This window comes from Gouania willdenowi, chromosome 22, assembly GCF_900634775.1.
Source record: "Gouania willdenowi chromosome 22, fGouWil2.1, whole genome shotgun sequence".
In the NCBI taxonomy this organism is placed as follows: Eukaryota; Metazoa; Chordata; class Actinopteri; order Blenniiformes; family Gobiesocidae; genus Gouania; species Gouania willdenowi.
In genome coordinates, this window is record NC_041065.1 from 21857721 (window position 1) to 21880570 (window position 22850).

General features: G+C 40.5%; 1 protein-coding gene across 2 annotated transcripts in view; it reads left to right on the forward strand.

The window, feature by feature from the left end:
- Window positions 1-22850, forward strand: part of cnksr3 (cnksr family member 3) — a 63873-nt gene that overhangs the window by 39455 nt on the left and 1568 nt on the right. For both annotated transcript variants that reach the window (XM_028437565.1, XM_028437566.1), the window contains exons 14-24: window positions 672-709; window positions 8566-8608; window positions 16631-16684; window positions 17050-17089; window positions 18310-18479; window positions 19063-19136; window positions 20017-20088; window positions 20159-20223; window positions 21200-21318; window positions 21454-21766; window positions 22603-22793. In XM_028437565.1, coding sequence (XP_028293366.1) covers window positions 672-709; window positions 8566-8608; window positions 16631-16684; window positions 17050-17089; window positions 18310-18479; window positions 19063-19136; window positions 20017-20088; window positions 20159-20223; window positions 21200-21318; window positions 21454-21766; window positions 22603-22793 — 1179 coding nt within the window. The remainder of the gene's footprint in view (window positions 1-671; window positions 710-8565; window positions 8609-16630; window positions 16685-17049; window positions 17090-18309; window positions 18480-19062; window positions 19137-20016; window positions 20089-20158; window positions 20224-21199; window positions 21319-21453; window positions 21767-22602; window positions 22794-22850) is intronic.

The following is a 22850-nucleotide window of genomic DNA, read 5'->3' on the forward strand; positions in this document are numbered from 1 at the left end:
TAACCTGCTGCATTAGGTTTATCTGTGTCCCAATACACCAACATCTATCAATTTTCCCATCTTGATAATAGTCATACACTTAGATTAGGTGTGTCAAAGCAAGGCAACGTCTCAATCATGCTGTATGTATATTTAAACCTTCTGAAAAACAACATGAAATGCAATTGTATCAAATATTTAAAAAATAATTCTTTAAATGTATATTTATTAATTTATATGTATATCAAATTTAAATGTAACAAAAGTTAGCATATGGCATTTTTAAACCTGTAGTTTTTGTTTATAGATTTTTAGTAAGAAAGAATGTCATTATTCCCCAATAATCACATTTTTTTTTTCAAGTTTTGGTTTGTATTTGAAATATAAATTTGTTTGTTTGTGCATATATTTTTAGTTTTCATAATTTAAAACAGTTTTCTGACTTTTGAAATGCATGAAAATGGTTTAAACTAACACACATTTTGTAAAGTTTTATACAAAAAAAAATAATAATATTTGGTTATATCAGTCCTTGACACCTTGCTGGATTTTTAAAGATTGGCAAAAAAAAACAATTTTTTACAGTGTATATAATAAATTCTCAGGTGTGGGATCTAAAGTTGCTCTTTAGGCTTCTATGTTGCATGTTAGGCAGTCTGAAGCTTTAATATGTCAACCTTTATGTATCACAGGGACCTGACTGGCACTCTAGCAGTGACTTCCTCAACCGGTGAGTTTCTCTGTCTTCATGCACACACAGCACTGACGTTCACATGAGAAAATCAAGAGCAGGGTGGGTCAAAGTTTCCAACAGGGAGGGACGATCAGTGAGGAAGGAATCTAGTCAAAGTCAGATAGGGAAAGGCAGGGGTGGAACTTGTGTCCATATTTTCTCTCATTTTCAGCTTCATATATTCTCTAATGATATAAATATATATTTAAACCATCTGTATTTCAAGCTTAAGTATGACAATTCTATGATACCTTTGCATAAAAAATCCACCAAAACACTTCCATGACATACCCGCGTGAAGCTGAATATCAAATATTCTGATTAATTCTTTAGTTTCTATGTGCAGTAGGTTTGACGTTGCCATATTCTTCATTTTCTTGAATCATGCGCTGACCTGTCAATCACCTGCATTAAAGGTCTCCAATCACATTCCTTACATACCTTTAGCCACGCCCCCAACTCCCAGGTCTGAATCCTGAGGTAAACCTGGACACCTCTCAAAGCTGTTTATTGGTTTTGGATTTTGTCGGGTTAGACCAGGGGTGTCCGCTCCTTGTCCTGTATGTTTTAGATCTAGATCAGTGGTTCCCAAATGGTGGTACGCGTACCCCTAGGGGTACAGAAGCACATTGCACGGGGTACTTAGAAAGATTTAACAAGAAAGAATTAAGATGGCGGTGGCACTTTGCTCTTTGCAATTTTGTTGTACTTTGTAATTTTAAAATAATAGGAAATAATCCAGTTCCCTTTTAGACCAGACCATTTTTTGGACAAATTCATGACAAATTAACAGTACTGTTGCTCAATGAATACTATATTTTCTTGTAATTTATTGAAACAGGATTATCTTATGCTGTGGAGGCCATTTCATCACACTTTTGACAATAAGAGACAATAATTAGCTACATTTTACATAAGACTCCGTATTTACTTACAATTGAAATAATCACATTGGTATTTTTTTTTTTTTTTTTAATTCCACTCATTATTTTTGAATTTCTAAATAAAACCTTAGGGAACCAATGTTTGAGACACAGGGGTTTAGGAGAGCCCACTATTCAACAAATGAATAAAACATATGAAACTAGAATATTTACTTTTCCTGAAGAAAATGCGAGGATGCAGGTGCTGGCCCGCGTCATTTAACACTGCATTAGCATCACTATTAGCCAAGTTTTTGCTAGCATTAGCATTAGCCTAATTTTTACATTAGCATTAGCTAGCATTATCATTAGCTAGCATTAGCTAGCATTATCATTAGCTAGCATTAGTCTAACATTATCATTTACCTAGCATTAACATTATCCTAGCATTAGCCATCAGACAGCTGAATATGTTAAAAGTTGAAATACGTTGAAGAATGGTGGAACAGCTGAAGTTCAAAGTTGAAGCCGTTAAATCTTAAAACACTGATTCCCAATCAAAATAAATGGGGAACATTTTTTGAACAACAAGTTCTGATGAACTACGGCCGGGCCCGCCGAACGTCTCCGCACCAAATAGCAGGTACTTTCCTGAGAATTCAGTAAAATGACTCGGTTCCACCGAGTAAAGCAAGTTAAATTGTGCGACGTAATATGAATTTGAAACGATATATCACACGACTATGTTCCGATAATTTTAGAAATTACCGAAAAAGGGGGTCTCCGAGAGGCTCGTGACATCCGCTCATAGAATGTCCATGTCTAAATACAGCCCCATTCAACGAGCATTAACGGAAGAGTAGTCAGTTGAAAAATGGGGTCCCCCGGCGCCCCCCATGACACGTACAATGTAATATATATTGGTATGTGCCAATGATTCGGTACCACTAAATGTTGTAATATTTGACTTGCAAATAAATGAGAAATCGACTTTGGTTTTTTTATTTTTATTTTGGGGCCCCAAATCAAAAATTGGGCTCCGATCATCGATGTGTACACCTCCATAGATTATACCTGCCAAATTACGGCCCGATCTGTTGACGAATAACTGAGGATTAGCGATTTTAACTAGTGTACACAACAACAAGAACAAAGTGAGTGGTGTTTTGAGTCCGGTAGCCTGGCCTAAAAACATTTAGTAAAAAAAACAAGCACAAGCACCCCTGTGCTAAATGTTTGACATGGTTCCTGCATCCTCACTATTTATAGAGGAGAGAGTGTACTGACGATATGAAGAGGGAGTACAAATGATTTGACAAAAATGCAAAGGAAGAACCACTGATTTAGATTAATTTTATGTAGGTCTTCCACACATTCATAAAAATGAGACATGTAGGACCAGGAAACATCTAAAACATTCAGAACTGCAGCCTTTAGGACTGAGTTTGGACACAATAAGTTTATTAAATATGATACCAATTATTTATTTATTTTTTTAAGTTTTTCATAAATCACTTTCAGTTTAATGATTTATGTGTGAAAATTTCATCCCCAACCGTCCGTGACTCTTCCTTCCCTCCCGGCAACATTTCAAACTGATATAGAAATGTCACTGGTGCTATGACAAATCTTTCATTTCCTCCTGCGTTCATCTATAAATATGTCCATCCCACTGCGACGCACAGGATGGCAGCCCCCCCCCCCCAACTCCTGTGACTTCCCCGCATTAACACCGTAATCAGTGACCAAGCTCCTCTCCCAACACCAACGCCCTCCCCAGCACTGCTATTCTCAGCGTCTCTGCACACAACCGCATCACGTCCGGTACAGTGCACGCTCCATCAAAACACATTACTCACATTCTGAGTGTGGGAAGGGATGATGTAGAAAATGTGGCGAATGAGCAGTTGGCTCCTTTGCTGCTGGTGATTATGATCATGTGAGGAAATGTGATTGACAAGCGCATTAGGCAAGCGTCACGCAAACTTCAGATGGTTAATCTGAGCTAAGAGTGTTGTTGCAATCATTGTAACTCAGGATCCACAAAAAGCCCAGTTTAAAGGTGCACGTTTTACTAATTATCATTTTGCTGTATATATTTATCATGATATAGGGTCACCGGAAGTCATTATCTGATAGTTTGCCCTCAATCCATATGTTAAATACCAATTTATAACGCAATATGTAAAAACAAAATCACAACATAAATCATACATAAAAGCAATATTTTGTTCTTAATGTATGGTTTCAGGTGGAAATAATATTTTTTTTTTTTTTTTTTTTTTTTTTTTTTTTTTACCTTGTCTGCACATGCTGTCGAAGGTTAACACTACAAGAAGTGCAATCTTTTAACAGCAATGCATATTTTATTATTGCAATTAAATAAATTTATTTATTTCATTGCATAATTGTGACCATCACCAGCCCTCCCTAGGGAAGGGTAAGAAATACTTTATTAAAGGGAGGATGTAAAAAAAGAGAGGGCAGTGTTTACACCAAGGTGAGGGGTTGGAGGGGGGTGGGGAAGTTAACAGGGAAGAGGGATACAAGATAGGATATGGAATGAGTGGGGAATAGTTGTTAGGTTCCAAGTGATGCGATGTGAAATTGTGGTTGTGTATATTGTGCAGTTTGGTGACCAGTGTGCGGTTTAGGAATAATAGTGGTGGCTGTGAACAGAGGAAGAGGTGAGTGGAAATTCCATAAAACAGGTATTTGGGAACAAGGTGTCTAAGGTTGAGCCCAGTATGAGTGTTATCCCACAGCCCAAGGCCAGTGCATACATGACAAATGTATTTCCAAGAACCGCCACTGCAAAACCCACGAGCCGCCCCCGGGCCCGAAGAAGCAGTCAGGCCAGCAGCGAGAGCGGGCAGCCTAAGGGCCCCCGGCGACCACCCCACGGCCAAGCAGCCCCCCGCACGCCCCCAAGGTCCCAAGCCGAGAGGCAGCCATCGCCCCCCCCATACACACCCGAGAGAGCCCCAAGGAGCCAAGGACCCAGCGCACCACGCCACCGATCCCACCCCCAACCCCCAGACCCCCCACCCCACCGACACCCCCCCCCCCCCACACACACCCCCGCGCCCAACCCCCCGAGGGGAGGGCCCAGAGAACTCCCTGCCCGAGGCCCCAGCGGAGGAACCGAAGCCCACGCCCAGCAGACGACCAGAGCCGCGCCGAACGGGCAGCCGGCGGGCACCCGCCGGCGAGCCCAGAGCCAGCAGGGGCCCGACCCCAGGCCAGAAGGACCCGGAATGGATGCAGCACCAGGAGCAGCCCGCCCAGGGAGGACGACCACACCCCAAGCCGCATAAGGCACCAGGGGGCCGCTGGGAGTCCCCCCGCCGGCCCCCAGGCACCCCAACCTAGCCCCCCATGGCGCCCCAGATCACCCCCTGCTGATGCCGCCCGCGCCACGAGCTTCAGTTTTTTTTAAAGCCAGGGCCCCCCCCAAGGGCCAAGCCAGACCGCCCCGCCGGGATGTGGCCCCCTGTTCGGGCCCCGACACCCTGCCTCACGGGGCACTGCCCAAGCAGGGGCCGTACCAGTAGGTACGCAAGGGCGCGGCACGCGCCACCCGCCCCGAAAGACCCCCGCCACGACCGGCCCGGCCAGCAGGCCAAGCACCCCGGGCCCCAGGAGCACCCCCCGGGACCAGGACCCCCCAAGGGCAAGCCCCCGGGCCAAGCCCCCCGGGACGCGCCCCCCACCCCGGCCCAGGACCCGGCCACAGCCCAGCAGAACCGCACAGCCCCAGACGGCACAAGGCCAGCAGCCCAGGGCCCGCCGTCCCCCGGACGGCGCAAGCCACGGGGCAGCGCCCCCCGCCGGCCCGCGAGCAACCGGCGACCCCCACCGCGGGGACGGAGGCACCCCAACGGCACACATCAAGTAAGGGACAGCAGCCCCCAGCCAAAGATGCCCCGGACCCACCCACCAGTCCGCAGATGGCAGGACGTACCCACCAGGCGGCCGAAAGCAACCTCAACCACCGGAACAGCTAGCGCCGCCCCCCCAGTAAACAGCATCATCCCGAGGCGCCAAACAACCCCGCCCCAACCCCGGTGAGGACACCAGCACCCCCCCAGCACACCCACCCCCCAAACCGGCGAGGCAGGCCGCCCCGGGCCCGCACACCGCGGGGCCCGCCCCCAAGGCCACCAGGAGACGAAACAAGCACCAAGCCACACCCAAGGGGGAGAGGCACCCCCGCGCCCCACCAGGCCGACACCGCCCGGAAAGACCCCGCAAGGAGAGACCCCGGCAAAGCCCCTCCGAGACCCACCGCCACGCCCGACCGCACCATCGTGATGTATTTTTACTCTATGCAGTGGCCCAGCCACCAACAGAGGGGCCAGGCCCCCACCGGAGAGGCCCAAATGTGTGTACCAACCCACCACCCTGTTATGGTGCCTCTCCATTCCCCAATGGAGAGGCACTTCCCGATCCCCTGTGTGAATGTGTGTGTTTGGTGAATGTATGGGGTGTGATTAAAAGAAGGGGGATGGAGGGGAGCGGTGCTCCCCATCCAGCCTCTGTGGATTTATGTGTATGTGGTGTAATAGGCCGGAGGGTGTAAGTGATAATACACCCTCCGGGGGGTGGCATGTTGAGATGTGATTAAAATTGGAGGGATTAGTAGGGCAACTAGGGTGGGAGTGCCGCCCCCACGCCACTACATAGTAACACAGGTGGCGGCCCCCTCCACCCCCAGCCCCACCATCCAGCCCCCCAAGGGTTGGGTATGGGTGTGTGGTGCATTTTGTGAGTGAGCCAGACCAGCTGGGAGTGTGGTGAAGTGAACATGTAGGAGGCCTGTCCGGTGTGAGCCGGGCCCGTCCGCATGGCGGGCCACGCGAGAGGGTAGATGGCGCAGACGGGCAAGTGGCACTGTGGGCCCCGGAGCAGCACAGCCAGAGACCCCCCCCCACGGCACCCCCCAGACCGCGCCGGCCCCGCGGAGCACGGCGACAACCCCCACCCCCGGGCACAGCCAGGCACCAACCCCATCCCCCGGCGCCCCAGGGGGCGACCCCCGCCGCACGCCGGCCCGGAGCAACGCCACCCCGCCGCCAAGGGGAGCGGCCGAGCAGGGGGGAGGCCCGCGCCCGCACCAGGGCCAGCACAGGCCCACCCGGCGCCACGATACAACACTCTCCACCGGGAGGCGGCCCCGGCCCCCCCGACTAGAGAGGACGCCATCCACCGCCAAGCAGGGCCATCCCGCCAGCCACGGACCGGCAAGCCGGAGTACCGAAGCACCCCCAGCCCGGAACCGCCCCCCCACACCAACGGCGCCAATGGAGCCCCCCCCCCCCCCACGGAGGCGATCCCCGACGACCCACGCACCGGCACGAGACACCCCCCCGACGCCAGCCCACCCCGGACGACAGCGGGCCCGAGGCCACCAGCCCCGCCCCGCCCAAGGCTGCGCAGCGCCGCCACGAGTCGCGGCCGGTCCCCGGGCAGATGGCAGGAGAGCACTCCCCCGGAAACGTAGACCAAGGATCCGCCCCCGGGGCACCCCCGCCCCGGAATCGCGCCCACGCCCACCGTGGAAATATTTTTTGGATGTTATTGACATCATTCAGCAAAGCAATAACCACAGAATCCTCTTGTATCTTCAAAATTGTTTAAAATGCCCTATTTTCTCACAGAGGGATATATTTATACATTTATTTCTATATTTATCAAGCTCTCACTGACTAGATACAACAGTACACAATGAGAGGTGTAGTGGAATTGACTTTGTAATTGTAATTGACATGAAAATTGTATAAAAATTGTCAAATATAATTTAACACCAAACTGGGGAACCATGTTACAGTTCTATGTACAGTTCTACGCATATGTAGTAAACATTTATTACGATATGTTTCATATCAAGCTTTCCCACATTTTACCATTTAAAAATATATATAAATCGTGGGGTATACTGACACAAAAAAGGCTCAGATGCCTACACCAAAAATATTAAAATCTTTATTTACAAGATAACTTATAAATAGGAAAGAAATGAGATGATAGATATTTGTTTTTAGTGTATTTTACAGCTGGCTTAGGACCCGTTGTCATAAGAGATGCTAACAGAAAGCTAACACAAGAGGAAGGTTACATTTCATCGGCTTATTTATTAAAGGCTCAGTAATTGTGATTAATTTTAATTTAACTTTAGTAACTGAGAGGCTAATTGTAATTGATTTTCTGTGGATAAAAAATTATTGTAATTTAATTCTAATGAGAAAAAATGCTGGTCACTGTAATCGGAATGTAATTGTAATTGAACATGGGTAATTGAAAACGTGATTGTAACTGAAAAATGTCATTAACCCCAACCCTGAGTTTTGTTTGGTCAGCAATTTTTGTTGCAAAATGAAGATCCAATGTGTGTAGCAGAGTAGTATTGACTCTGTTGCTGCCTCTTGGCCAGGCCGTCACTGTAAATAACAACTGAATCTCAGTGGTAAAAATAAAGGGAAATAAATACATATATCTCATATTGTTTATCAGAGTGAAACATTTGTCATTATAGGGTATCATAAATCTCTCTAGTAAAGTAGTAATTTAAGAAGGACATAAAGAGGTGGTAAATGATGGGTCACAGAAGGAGGAGAGCAAAAAAAAAAAAAAAAAAAATGTCAGCAATCTGAAACCTGAAAAATGAGCCCGACTGGATTTCTTGCCCAGAAATTGCAGGTTGAAGCCCCGTCTGTGGGAGAACTTCTGCTACACCCAGCACTGTGGCTGCTTTCCTCATGTAACATTCCAGCAGTTGCTTACTGTCAGCTCTCATGGGTGACTTTGGACTTTATGAGGGGGAAAAGCAGATGGAAATGAAAACAGATTTTTGAAAAAAAAAAGATCTACTAACTAAAACATTTGGAATATCATAGGATATCTTTAGAAAAAATACTGAAATGTATTGCATTTGTTGGAGCACTTTGTTGGACTTTTAATAATTATGTTGAAATTCTTTTATTCTGACAGGTATAACCAACCTCAATTACGGTCCTGGTCCTTCTCCCAAGCAGTAAGTAACACTGAAGAACCTGCACACGCTGGACAACACATACTGTACATCCATGTGTGACACTCAAGTCATACACAGTATTTGAATAATTGAGGAATAATCATTCAAAAGGAGACAAAGTAACATTTTGAATGAACCTGCGCTCGTTTAGCGCAGACTTTCGAAAACGGACGATCGGATCCATACGTCTCCATGGAGACACTGTTCCAAAACGTAAACAGTTTTCGGAAGTATGTCGATCAGTCTGTTTGTGTGTGTGTCTGTTTGTGTACACATCGTAATACTGATGACATCACTGTTGTAAAACAATGTTTAACAGGAGTTCCACAGTGCGAACTGGAAAATCAATGGGATATACAGTATATCTATATATTGTCTTTTAGTTGCCAGAACAACACCAAAATTGAATCAGCTGTCCCATTATCAACATATCCTGAAAATTTCATCAAAATTCGTTCATAACTTTTCAAGTTATTGTGTACACAAACAGACAAACACACACAAACTGACCGCCATACTTCCAAAAACCGTCTACATTTTCGAAAGTAATAAGATGTTACACATACATTTTGCCACAAAAGTAGACAAAAAGTAAGTAAACGACCATAAAGTGATTAAAAAAACCACAAAATGGTGCAAAACGTCAAGAAGGTGACACAAGCAGAAAGAAGGAAGACCCACAACAGCCACCATAGGTGTATGGAGAAACATCAATGAAACATATATGTTCATAATCAAAGAAATAAACACACTAAAAAAAGGGACAACTTTAAAGACAATCTTAGCATTTAGCTGCAGATATAACCAGTGTTTTTTTGTTGTATCTCTGCTGGTTTGTACTATGGATGACCGAGGACACACTTGTACATGTGGTACTGAAACAAACAGGAGGCGTTTGTCCTACTGTGTGTGTAGCTCAGAGCGAAACCATCCAGATCTGCACCATGAGTTACTGTCAATCCCACAGTGACACACACACACACACACACACACAACCCTCACACTTCTTCTCAGGGGTCAGATGGATTAGTCAACGTTGGCAAGTCAGTGCAACACATTTGTACAGATTTATGGTGCAATTGCCACTTGTTGGTGCACCAAACAATAAAACCTTGACCTTGACGTGAAGACGAGTTACAAGCAAACATGTCAACCCAAGACAGTGGTCACCTGTACTCTGACCTCAAATCTCTGTCATTCTTTACAAACTTATGACCAACTTCTTGGTAGAATATAGCCTATGAATTTCAGTTGAGTACACAATGCTGGCACTTAGTGCACATTACGAGTTCCGCTAAGAAACGTTTATGTTTTGCGTTGTTTTGCTTGTCCTTACTGCCAATGTTCATGATCAAAACGACTTAGTGGTTTCATTCCTACTTCATTCTCACTCTCCTTTGGGGAGACATCCATACATTTCTCTTTCCATCCATTTCCAAATGCTACTCTGGACCATCCCAAGTCATTCCCAGCCTAACCTTGAGATATATAATCCCTCCAGTGTGTCCTAGGCTGGCCCTTGGTTAGGGTTAGCCTTCTTATGCCTACTTGCCTTTCAAAACACTTCAGCTGGCTCCTTTCAACGAGCAAGAGTAGTGGCTGTGCTCCGACATGTGTCTCCTGAATGACAGAACTCCTCACTCTCGCAGCAGCAGTACTCTGATATACCAGTCGATGTCCCACTCCATCTTCACGTAAAACAAGATCCGGATACTTAAAGTCCTCCACTTGGGACAACACCTCTCTACTGATCTGGAATGGTAAATTCATCCAGATCCTACAAAGAACCATTGCCTCAGAGTTGCGCCCATGACTAAGTTGTATCACTCTAAAGATGCTTAATAATTTCGATGTAGAATGACAGAAAAAATGCTAGAACATTCCTCAGTTAATTTTCCCAAGTTTTGTTGGTAACTTCTATTGGCAAAGTTCTTGACCAAGTAAAAAGTACCAATTTGAAATGTTGTCGACACTTCAAGAGTTGGATAATCGAGAATAGGGGTGTCAAACTCATTTTAGGTCAATGGCCAAATACGGACCAGTTGGATCACAAGTGGGTCGCAGGTTTTAGGGGTGAAAACGAACATTTTCAACATGTGCCCAAGTTTGCACTTCCAGTTATAAATTAAACATGAAGTGGAAGGCATCAACAATATCTAAGCAATAAGTGACATACTTAAATCGACCATTTTTTTTAAAAAAAAATGATTTGGGGAGATTTTGTGGAATAATTTGTGAAAAATTGCAGGATTTTGGAAAAAAAAATTGGTAATTTACATTTTCACTTCCACCAGTGGGCCCAATCGGATGCTCTGAAAAGCCGGATTTGGCCCGCGTGCCATGAATTTGACACGTTGTCCAAAGTAATTTATCAGTATACCCAGACTTTTTAAAAATAACAAATCTAGATAAACTGTAATTCAAGATGTCGTGAGGAACTGGTTTTGTCTTTGTTTAAAACCATACATACTGTTTTCAAATTCACTGTTTAGATGAAGTAACAGATCAAATTTAGGTCAACAGGGCAGTTGAGCAGCACATATTTGGCAACCCTCAAAAAAATCTGATATCATATCCAATGGCCCCTCCTCTTCCCTTTGGCCCCTGTGCTGAAGAATAGCCGCTCTGTTTGACACACAGACACGCGGTCAATGGGTGGGGGAGCACTAGCTAACTGCCATGACAATTCTCAGTGTGGATCGTGAAGAGAGATTGAGCACCACAATGGTGTGACCAATCTGCATTCCCTGTGAATCTTCCAGGCCTTTGACATGAGTCGCAGGAACAATTACCTCACATCCAGTGAAACACATAGCTGCTCTAAATCTCCTCAGTGCCATGCCGAAGCCTTACCTTCATCTTAAAAGTAGTGAATTGTGTTGAAATGTTACATTTATATTATCAAGTAATTGAAATGTTAGAAAATTTTGACATTATATGAATGTGAAAGATGAAGGCTAAAGCTTGGGGTAGCCAAAGAAAAAGTATAGTGTGAGAATGTTGATCATGTAAAGGGAGGGGTTGTTTCTACTGTCAAAACAAACCACTTGTTGCAGAATAATGGCAAGAAAGAAAAGAGGCCCAGCCTTTTTTTTTTTTTTTTGTAGTAGAAATGACTCAGGAATGTGTCGTCTGGTTTACCATCACACAGTCACAGACAGACACGGGCCAGAACAGCCAGGCATGTGCACTCCAGTATATCTTCAAACTTTGTGTTATGGCTACAAAGTAGCTCTCCACCAACTCATTGATGGCCAGAACGTAATACTAGCCTAGCCGCAAATTTTCTAAGTTGAGTTGCAAGTGTAACATATAAAACAACACTAGTTTCTTTTCTTTAATTTTTTTTAAAGCTTACATGGGGAGCTTTAAAAATTAATCAAAAAAATCCCACACAGAGAAACTATATTAGACAACTTGAAACAGCAGCAAAGGAAATAAGAAATGGTTGCTAAGACAAAAGTCAACAAAGATGGAAAAAAAATCTGCAGTGAAATAGGTTAACATTTGAGACATTAAAACCAAACAGGCTCAAATGTGTGTTTATACCAATAATAGAATGTAAAGCTTCATTACATACAATGCAACACAACAAACATGATGAATTGACAAATAATAATTCAATTATCTGTGCAAACACAATGAAAATGAAGTTTTTCCAAACAGGAGGATTGAAATTTATAATCGTTTTAATGAATGATTTTCAGTGAATAAGTATGGAGGTAGATTTGTGTCTTTATTATTCAATCAAAAAAAAAAAATTAAATCAAAGAAAAAAAGTGTTCAAATTAAAAAACAAACATTTGAGTCCCAAATATAATGCATTTGAACACTTATAACACTCTTTTATTGAAATTGTTTTGTTTTGTTTTTAATTGAAAATGTTTTTTTTTTATTGAAGTAATCTTTTTTTATATTTGGGCCAAATTATGGGTAGTATATTTGTGTCTTCATTATTCAATCAAAAAATGAAATTAAAAATATTCAATCAAAAAAAAAAATTCAATCAAAGAAAAAAGTCTTTGAATGCAAACAAAGTTTAAGCCCCAAAAAATTGCGTTAATTTTTATTTTTAGTTTGGTTGAAATGTTGTTGTTTTTTTTTTTTTTAAATTATTGATTAATAAAGACACAAATCTGCCTCCATAAATAAGAATCAGTTTTTGGCGTTTACTCGTTTTTAGCGCCTCCCAGTGGCCAGGGGTGGAAACGGTGAGTAAATGTGTTAATGACGTTTACAATAAAATAAAACAAATGAAAAGAGGAAAAAATAATAAAATACATAACACATTATTAGAAAAAAAAAAGGAAAAGTTTGGTCAAGCTGATTTAGTGAGATTAATGACGGCAGAGACACAAACAGCTGGATTCTGATCTTTTAAAATGTTGATATAGCGACACCTGCTGGTAATGAGTAGTAATCGCTGAGTACTTCCTGTCTACCTGAAGGAGTCAGACCTCATATTCATACTATCCTGGTTTTCACATGAAAACAAACCAATGGAGAAGGACGAGCGTTTACCTCAGCTTGGACTGTAACCAATGACCTCTCAAACTTCTCTAAATCGTGGTCAACCAGTCCAACCAGTACATGTCCCGACATGTTGGCCAAACTTTGAGCAAACCTGTGGAGCTACACTGCAGGTACTGTAACATTTTGGTTAAAAACGAAAAGAAAAACTCATTTATTTCTGTCAAACGCAGAAAATCCGAGTTGTTTGTTTCCTTTCACGTGGTGACCTGCTTTGATGTTTGTCAACCAATGAAATGTAGCAAATAAAATAAACAAAATCTGGAAAAAAAACTACTTTGTTTTCTGATACCCAAAAGTAAATTCCTATTTTATGTAGGAAATATCACGAAACCTTAAGTTGTGTTCATTTATTTATTTATTTATTTAACTTATTTTATTACCTTTGCTGTGTTTACTGAAGGGCAACTTTAATTATTCCTTAAAAGTCCCGCAGTCACAAAACCCACCTAAAAAATACTAAAGTTTCAACACATACAGTGTATAACCAGGTCAGTATGTTTCAGTTATAGTCTAGTTTTAGTCAAATAAAGGACACTAAGATTTTAGTCAACTATATCTGTTACAGATATAGTTGACTAAAATATAAAGCATAAGAGTTATATATATATATTTTAGATTAAATTACCATTGATCAACCAGGTATGTGATGGTATATTAATGTTAACTAGTGCAGTGTCCATAGGAACACTGGAAAAGTAGCTTTTTCATGGATGGTTTACATGGGAGCTTTAATTCAGAATAAAAGTTAAATCTTCATTAAACAGACCTTGTAAACACTCAATTCCTAATGCAAATTTAATTCTGAACTACACGTACACACAATATCTTTTTTAATTATTATTACTCACCATAGTTACAAACTTGCTCACTGAGGACACCTGCTGGTCAATATTTACGGGGTGTTTTTTTTTTTTTTAGGATATTAGGCCCACTTTAGTCATTTTTAAAAGCCCTTTGTGCAGTCACTCCTGTAGATTATACGCAGCTGTTTTTAACTTAGCCTGAGTTGCCATGACTACCTGTCAACATTGAGCTGTTCTGCAAAGCTGCATTTAAGACAATTTTTTGAAATAATTCATGAACGGCATCATTGCAGTCCAAACAAATTTGACGTTGCACACCCTTGAACCAAGCAGCAGCCATGTTGAAAGTCTCGGGTCAATCTGAGCCTGATTCGCAGAGATATTTGAGGAACACAGACACACACAGACAGACAGAGGTTCCTTGCTTTATAGATAGATAGACAGATAGATAGATAGATAGATAGATAGATAGATGATAGATAGATAGATTAATACACATGGACAGATTTGATGCGATAAATCAAGCCACATGATCACATGAGTTCTGTTTGGATGCCATCACATTTGACAAGATTATAGCTTAGTTTTTATGAATCGACAAATATAGAAATATTTTGATATAGTTTTCATCATATCAACATATCTTTATTGAAAAAAAAATGTAGTTGACAAAAAATAAAACAAACTTTTAGTCAATAAAATTTATGTTGGTGTGTTTATTCATGTATTTACTTATTTACCATTTAAACTGAAACAAGGGCACCAAGAATATATTAAAAAATATATTGTGTTTTTTTTAATACTAGAAAAAAATTGGTTACATATTGAAAACATATTTGGTTATTAACAAAATTATATATATATATATATTTATATATTTTAGGCAAATGAAATATAAATGTGTCACCTCAAAGATCGGTTTGACAAACAAAAACATTTTAGTTTACAATTCACAATTCTATTTAGGTAATGGTTATACTTAATATAGTATCATCAAGCAAATTAATACAGAATGTGTTACTCTTAAGAGAAGCCTGAGTCAGTTTTTTGAGTGTAAAAGGTGTAAATGCATTTGAATTGTGAAATATTATAAATCAGTCCTCATAGCCCTAATCCAGCTCCCTGCTCCAACACACCTGAATCTAATGATTACCTAGAAGACTGATAAGACCCTTTACAATCAGCTGTGGTGGACCAGGGCAGCGTCTAAACTAGGCCGGATAGGGGGCTCTCCAGGGCTGGACATGGGCACCCGTGCTGTATAAATGTACTCTGATGCATGAATGCGTTGTTTAGTGTAAATATCAACATCTAAATCAGGTGTTTGATTGTGAAAACCAATGGAGATATTAGTAGGACACAGGACACGGACAAAACATACAGTTTTGTCATTGTTTTCTTTCATTACGGTAATTGATTGACACTTCTGCTATACTGCATCACTACTGGATGGTTGTTCTGTGAGGTTCTGTGCATCAGTCGAACATCTACTGAGAAAGTGGTGCTTTGATGAGTGCTTTTAGTTTTTATGTGCATCTCACTCTATTTCTTAACTTGGATCTAAAATGGGCCACTTTTATCACATGTTCTTATCTGAAGGCCAAATTATCAAACCTTATTTCAGCATTTAGAATAATGAACAGTATTAGCATTAATATAGGAAAGAACAAGGGTTTTGTGTTGTTGTTTTGGGTTTTTTGGGTCATTTTTTTGTTTTTTTCTATAATTTTGTGTTGTTCTGTGTGTTTTGGGAGTTATTTATGTTGTCATTTTGTGTGCTTCTAGCTTTTTATTGGTGTAGTTTGTCATTTTGTTATTGCTTTTAGTTTTTGAGGCATTTTTTTTAGCCATTTTGTGCATTTTTGGTTATTTTGTGTGTTTCTGGAGTCATTATGTATCTTTTTGTGTGCTTATGGCTTTCTATTGTTGTAGTTTCTGTCATTTTGTATACTTTGGTTGTTGCTTTATGTTTTTGAGCATTGTTCTTTTACTTTTGTGGTATTTTTTGAGCAATTTTGTGCTTTTTCGGTCATTTTGCATATTTTTTGCATGTTTTTGTTTTGTGCATTTTTGAAGTCATTTTGTGTTTTTTTTTATTTTTATTTTTTTGTTTGTTTGTGCGTTTTTGTTATTTTGTGGGGGTTTTTGTTGTCTTGTTGTCCTTTCCTTTTGTATTTAAAGTTTTCTCATTTTGTGTGTTTTTGGAGTCATTTTGGTTATTTATTTTTGGGGGGCAAACAAAATTAGCCACAGGCCTCCAGATAATAATGAACTTGCTGCAGAAGAAGTTAGCCAATAGTTAGCCTGGGTTCATAAACAAGATTGCAAAGGAAATCCATCATAGTTTTGCTGTTGCTAATGTGCAATCAGACATTTCCACTACCTAACTCACATGCTGATGCTGCTGTTTGAGGCTTTGACTCAATATGGCTGGTAATAGTTTAGCTTAGTTTCTGACCTTCTCTATAACTTCCACATATGAACAGTTTTTTTCTGTGTTTGTCTTGACTCTGCAAAAAACAAACGCGTATTGAGAAATCAGCAAAGCTTTCTGCCCGTGACGCCACTTCCTCTCTTCACGGTGGAGAGGAAAAAAAAGTGTTTGCTCTCTCTCTGGTTTGGTGAAGTTGCGAGTCTTCATCAGAATTGTGGGTAAAGTGGTGTTTTCTGTCTTCTGTTCACACAGGCTGCCTTCCCAATATCTGTGAACCCATCGATGGCTGCTGATGATTACAACCCTGTGAGTGTTTTATCTTTTTTGTACATCTCTTTTGCATTTAAGAGATACTTCTGCTTTTTTTTAAGGTCATGATGTGGATATATGCATAAAGGCTTCAGCCAAGCTGCTACGGCAACAGTTTTTTTTTTTTAAACACAAAATGACAAAACGGCGATTGACTGAAAAACGAGAAGTTAATAGAAGAGGACGCGCGAGGGCATAACATTAACCTGTGTGTGTGTATAAATTCATGTGACACTTAGAAACAGGATGTTTCCTACTGCTTTTTTTCATTTTCAGCACTGGGTTTGTCAAGTTTTTGTTTTCTTCTGTCTTCAAATTTCAGCTTCTATCGTTCATTTGTCCCTTTTTGTTTTCTTCTCAAGGTTTCCCTTCGACATAAATCCAAGAAGAAGGTCCAGGAGGGTGAGTGGGCTCACATCACTATTTCACCCCCCATCTATAATTTAGACTGTGTGGGAAGTGGCAGCACAATTAGTGTGTACAGAGGGAATGACAGTAAACTGGGCTACTTTCACTTCTGTTCCAGCTCTAAGGCAGCTTCTCTTGACGATATATATATATATATATATACAGTATATATGTGTGTGTGTTGGTAATAGAGTGGCTCAGTTTTTGTTAATTTTAGAAACCTTTTACTTAATCTCACGTGGGCTACAGATTTTATGCGGGAAAACTAGTACGGTTATTTCAACAGTTTACGCTTCTTTGTATACTACATAAAGTACAAAACATGTAAGAAACTGACAATGTTGACATATATCAGTCCCAACAAGATCTTCTCTTTCAATTTCCTGGATTTTTGTGATGAATTTGTATTTAATTAAGGGAAATGTGTGATGTTTTAAGGAAAATTGAAAGATTTTGTAAGAATTTTGAGGGGGTTTTTTTTTTCAACAGTTCAATGTTAAAAAGGACTGCCAACCATAACCCTGCAAATATTAAGTTTAATTTACACAATGATTCATGTTTTCTGTCATTTTTACTTTCTTCTGCGGGCCGAATTGGGGTACGCAATGGCACGACAGGGGGTACTTGAAAAAGAGAGTGGAACATTAACAAATGAAAGCATTGAAAAAATAATGGGGTTCTATATTGTTTTAAGTTAAAAATGCTAATAATCATAATGATGATGATGATAAATGGTCTTTAACATGAACTGAAAATACGACGGTCCGTCTTGGCACCACACCAGGCTGAAAATGAACAGAAATGATAAAGACTATAGAAATAAATCTGCTCAGGAGGAACAAAATATAGTTTCATTTAGGTTATTTACAAAATGAGAATCCTTAAATGTGTGTAATCTCTCATTTATTCCTTCGATATGCTTTATAGTGGTTTTTTCATATTATTCTGAGCAAAATGTTAGTCTGACAACAGGGGTATATGGATGCAGAAATAAGAGAAAGAGGGTATCTGAGCCAAAAAAAAAAGAACTACTGGTCTAAAGGGCCGGATTTGGCCCCCGGGCCTTGAGTTGGACACGTGATGGAGGGTGTCATGCTGAAACTTCTTCTTTCCTCTATTGTTCAGCAATGTTCTTCAGCATGGCTTTGGTTTCTTTCTGAACAGGACATGGATTACGACTGAGTTTTTTTTTTTTTTTTTTTCTTCCCATATAGGCAATGGTGAGATGAGCAGGCGACGGGTGTCTGTTAAAGAGCTCGGCCAGCCTGACCACCAGGGCTGGCTGTACAGGAAGAAAGAGAGCAAAGGCTTTCTGGGCATCAAATGGAAGAAATACTGGTTTGTGCTGAAGAAGACGGCTCTGTACTGGTACAACAACCAGCTGGTGAGTCCAGATGTTTGTCCTCAGTCATGTTATTGTGGTTTACTTCACATACTTTAGGTTTCTCTTGAGATTAAAGATGCAATTACCTAAATCAAAACTTTAAGTTGGTTCTTTCAGTTTTTGGGTTCTGCTGCGAAAAGAAGAAGCTTTAGGTTTAGTTTCTGAATGTATTTCTGAAACACTTTGTGGGGTTTTTTCTGACTGTAAATTGCTCAGAGAGGCGTGGGATGACCTAAAAGAAGCGCTTATAAAGCTAAAAATATAATCAAGTTCAGTAACTAGAATAATGCAGTTCATGCTTTATGTATTCTAGAAACTCGAGAACAAATCACACCTGCTGAATGAGTCCGACTTCCTTCTACTTGTGCATTAATCATGAGTTCACCTGTTCTCTCAGTTACAGCACACACACACACACTGTGGTCTTTTTTGATTTACCAGCACGGAGGATTTTGTCAAATTTCCTGTGTAGTGATTACACAGCAGGTGTACAGAGATGTCGTCCTCTGTGTGTTCGTGACAGGAAGTAGGTGGTTTTTTGTTTTGTTTTAACGCTCGCTGTCCATCAATCTTTGTGCTGCAGGCGGAAAAAGCAGAGGGGTACATCGATCTCACTAACTTCATGATCGACCGGGCCATCGAGTGCAAGAAGAAGCAGTAAGATAATTATATTACTCTAAAAATGTGATTTATATCAGCATTTGGAATAATGACCAATCTGTACATTTAGTGCAGGAAAGAACAAAGGGTTTTGTCTGTCTGTGTGTATTTTTGGAGATATTTTGTGTAGGTGTGTCCCAATTTGATACCGACATTGGATACTGGTCCGATATATCTGATTCAAATTTCCGATTTTCTTTTTTTTTTTCTAATTCATTTTTTATTCATTTTATTCAATTTTAGGATACTGTAGATATTATGTTCACCAATTGGTTAATAAAAAATGGGTCAGTTTTTCTCATACCTACTGTTGCTGACTATTGTTCTGTTTGAGTAACATCACTTGATCAAGCCTTTTCTGACATTCCCCACTAAAAATTAAGTAATATATTTTTTTTATTTATTGAAAGGCTGCAATATTGGTATCAAATTAAAAAGTTGTGTATTTTTCGGACACTTGTGTGCTTTTGTTGTCCTTTTGTGAGTTTGTTTCTTTAAATGACCTTAGCAGTACAAAATACTGCAAATTACTGTGCCTTTAAATGAAGTACTAAATGATTCACATCTATTGTAGAAGTCTGAATACATGGCACTCTAACACATAATAAAAACGAAATCATGTATTTTCTAGACAAATGTGTGCGACCCACTTTTGGGTCCCAACCCACAGTTTGAGCCTTTGTTTTAGCTGCCCTATAATGTGCTCATCAGATATGAAGCAACAGACTTCATGTTGAAAGGGAACCATGTTAGTGTTTGTATGCTGCCAAGTTTAAATACAGGAAGTGTAGACCTAAAACCCTACTGGAGGCGTCAGTGAAGAGGAGTTAGTTTCCCACATCTTCATTTTTGTAATGTTTTTTTTTTCTCCCTGCAGTGCATTCAAAGCATGCCATCCTCAGGTTATGATGTTTTATTTTGCTGCTGAGAACCACGAGGACATGAATTTGTAAGTAGCACAAGGGAAGCAATGTAAAGATTTGAAAGTGGATGGTTGGAAAGGAATGTTTCTGTTTCAGATGGTTGAATAAGCTGGGACTAGCCTCCATACAGTATGAGCCAACGGATCGGCTCACCACCACAGGTGAGCTGCAATTCAATTCACAAAACATGGCACCTGTCCTGTTGGCACAACTCTTTCTTTTTTACTTGCCAAATCCAGCACTTTTGCAACTGTGTCTTAGTAACTTTTCAAGGGTTTCCTTACTATATATATATACACACACACACACACACACACACAGGGTCCCCACTGTCATGAAATTCCTGGAAAAGTTACTGAATTTGAAAAAACGATTTTCCAGTCTTGAAAAGTCAATTTATCTGTTTTGGAAAAATAGCCTATTTTATTTTTAATGTTTAAATGTCTGCAACTTTTTAATACTTGTATCTCGTGCGATACCGCTAGAAACCAGTAGTTGTCGCTGGTACTAAGTGACAGACTCTTCAATTGGAGGCAAACTTCATAATACACTTTTTTATATATATATATTTTGTTTTTTATAACTGTAACGTATGTCATATACGTTATATAACTACGTCATATAATTTAATAAAACACGCGTTTATAAGACATGCTGTTTGCCAACCAAACCACCTCTAAAAAACTCAGAGGAAGAGGAAACTACCAATAAAAAAAAAAATCAGAAGAAGAACAGGGGAAATGGACACACTACATTATGGGATTATGTTACGCGCACACACATAGTTTTGTTACAATAATGGCCCCATATCACACCTCTGTTACATTAGTACACTGGAAAGGCCCGCTCGTTTTTGCGCTCTAATGGTCTAGATTAGATCTTAGCGGTTCAAATCTAAGTCATAGAAATTTGGTCAAATATTTTGGAAAAGTTTTGAAAAATCATTGTGAAGAAAGAAGTGTGGGAACCCTGTGTGTGTGTGTGTGTATATATATATATATATATATATATATATATATATATATATATATATATATGAGGCTTGATTAAACGTTCAGAGCACTGCAAGTCTGACTTTTGATGGTTTCATTCTGAAAATGTTATGTAATGAACTTATGTTTTGTGTGTGTATTTTAGAGTGTTACAGTGAAGCTAGCGATCACGAAGAAGCTGAGAGCACAGATATCCCCCCTCCACCGTACTCGACACTGAGAGGTTCGGTGGAGGCGTCAGGTCCACCTGGAAGCACACATCAGGTAGGACACGCCATGTGTTGTTTCTTTTTGCCCATATTATTTTAAAACTTTAAATCGTCTAGAATAAATTACAAAATGTGCATTTGAAATGTGTTTGGTTTACTGACATCTGATCCAAAGTGTATTTGTTTTCAGGGGACTCTCCCTCCGCCATACTCCTCAACGGCTCCCAGTGAGGCCACGGGTTCCCTCTCCTCTCCTGTCAGTACTATGACATCACAGAGCTCCGCCTCTTCGCTCGCAAAGAACCGACAGTCGTGGTTGGACCTGGTGTCGCAGGCAGCTCCACCGCTCGGGGACACGGCCATGGTGTGCTCGGTTCAGGTGCACACAGAACAGCCTCCACAGGGGGAGATTCTGATGGAGAGCGTGGTTCAGCCGGTCGCCATAGAAACTGTGTCCAATGTGCAGAGGCTGACAGCAGAGGGTGAGGAACGGGGGAGAGAAGGTGAAACTTTGTTTTATTATTCAAATGTTGGGTTGCTTTGATTATTTTTTAAAAGCAAATTATTATGTGGAATAAAATGTGACTTTTGATCATTAGTTTCTGTGAAAATAAATAGTTTATCCCCGTAAAGCTATGAAGTGTGTTTTAAGAACAATTTGTGTAGCTTATACTGAAAAGCTCAGACATAATATTTAAAAGAAAAATAAGGTTAACAGGCTAAAGTAGATTAAAATAAAGTAAATAAGTTAATTTATTTTCTAACAAAGAAAAGCAATCGTTAATTCTGTTCCCCAAAAATTATATTTGCGCCTCAAATACACGTGGCTATTTTAAGAAAAAAGAGTAACATGAGGGTTACGGATTAAATGGAACCTAAAGGAGCAAAATTTCGACTGCAGAGCTAAATGTAAAACTTATTGTCTAATCCTTATACTTACAATTGTTCCTTACAGTGGATGTTTAATTTTGATTTAATACAATTTTGGTGGAAAGGAAGGATTTACATGCACTTTTTTTTTTTTTTTAATTGTATATTGAATAACAGAACACAACACTCTTTTTTTTGTTTTTCTTTGAACTTAAAGCTTTAAATGTTAAAGGTTGCAGAGTCAACATAAAATCTGGTTTAAGTTGTAAAACAGTAAGTTAAGATCAGAAGTAAAACTGGAAGAACACTATAATCAGCAGCAGTTTACACATAGAAAAAAAATGTATTACTTTTTATATTCTTTCTGAATGTCTTTCGTTGATGTCTGGGATCAAATAATCATTGTCAATATTGATGCAGTGTTTTCTATTGTTGGAATGTAATATTTTGTGATGGTATCTTGCTGCAGTCGATCACGGGAAGGGCTCAGATGAGATGGAGCGGCTCTACATTCATCTGAAAGAAGCCAGTCTCTCACCTATAGGAGATCGAAAACCATCCACAAAGAGGGAATTCAGAGCCTCTTTCATAAAGCGCTGTAAAAACCAGACGGTCAATGATAGGCTGCATCTCATCAGAGCGTTGAACAGCACGTTAAAGGTACAGTGTGGCTGCTGAGAACAGACAATGGTTTAATGCCCATAAGATGTAGAAAAC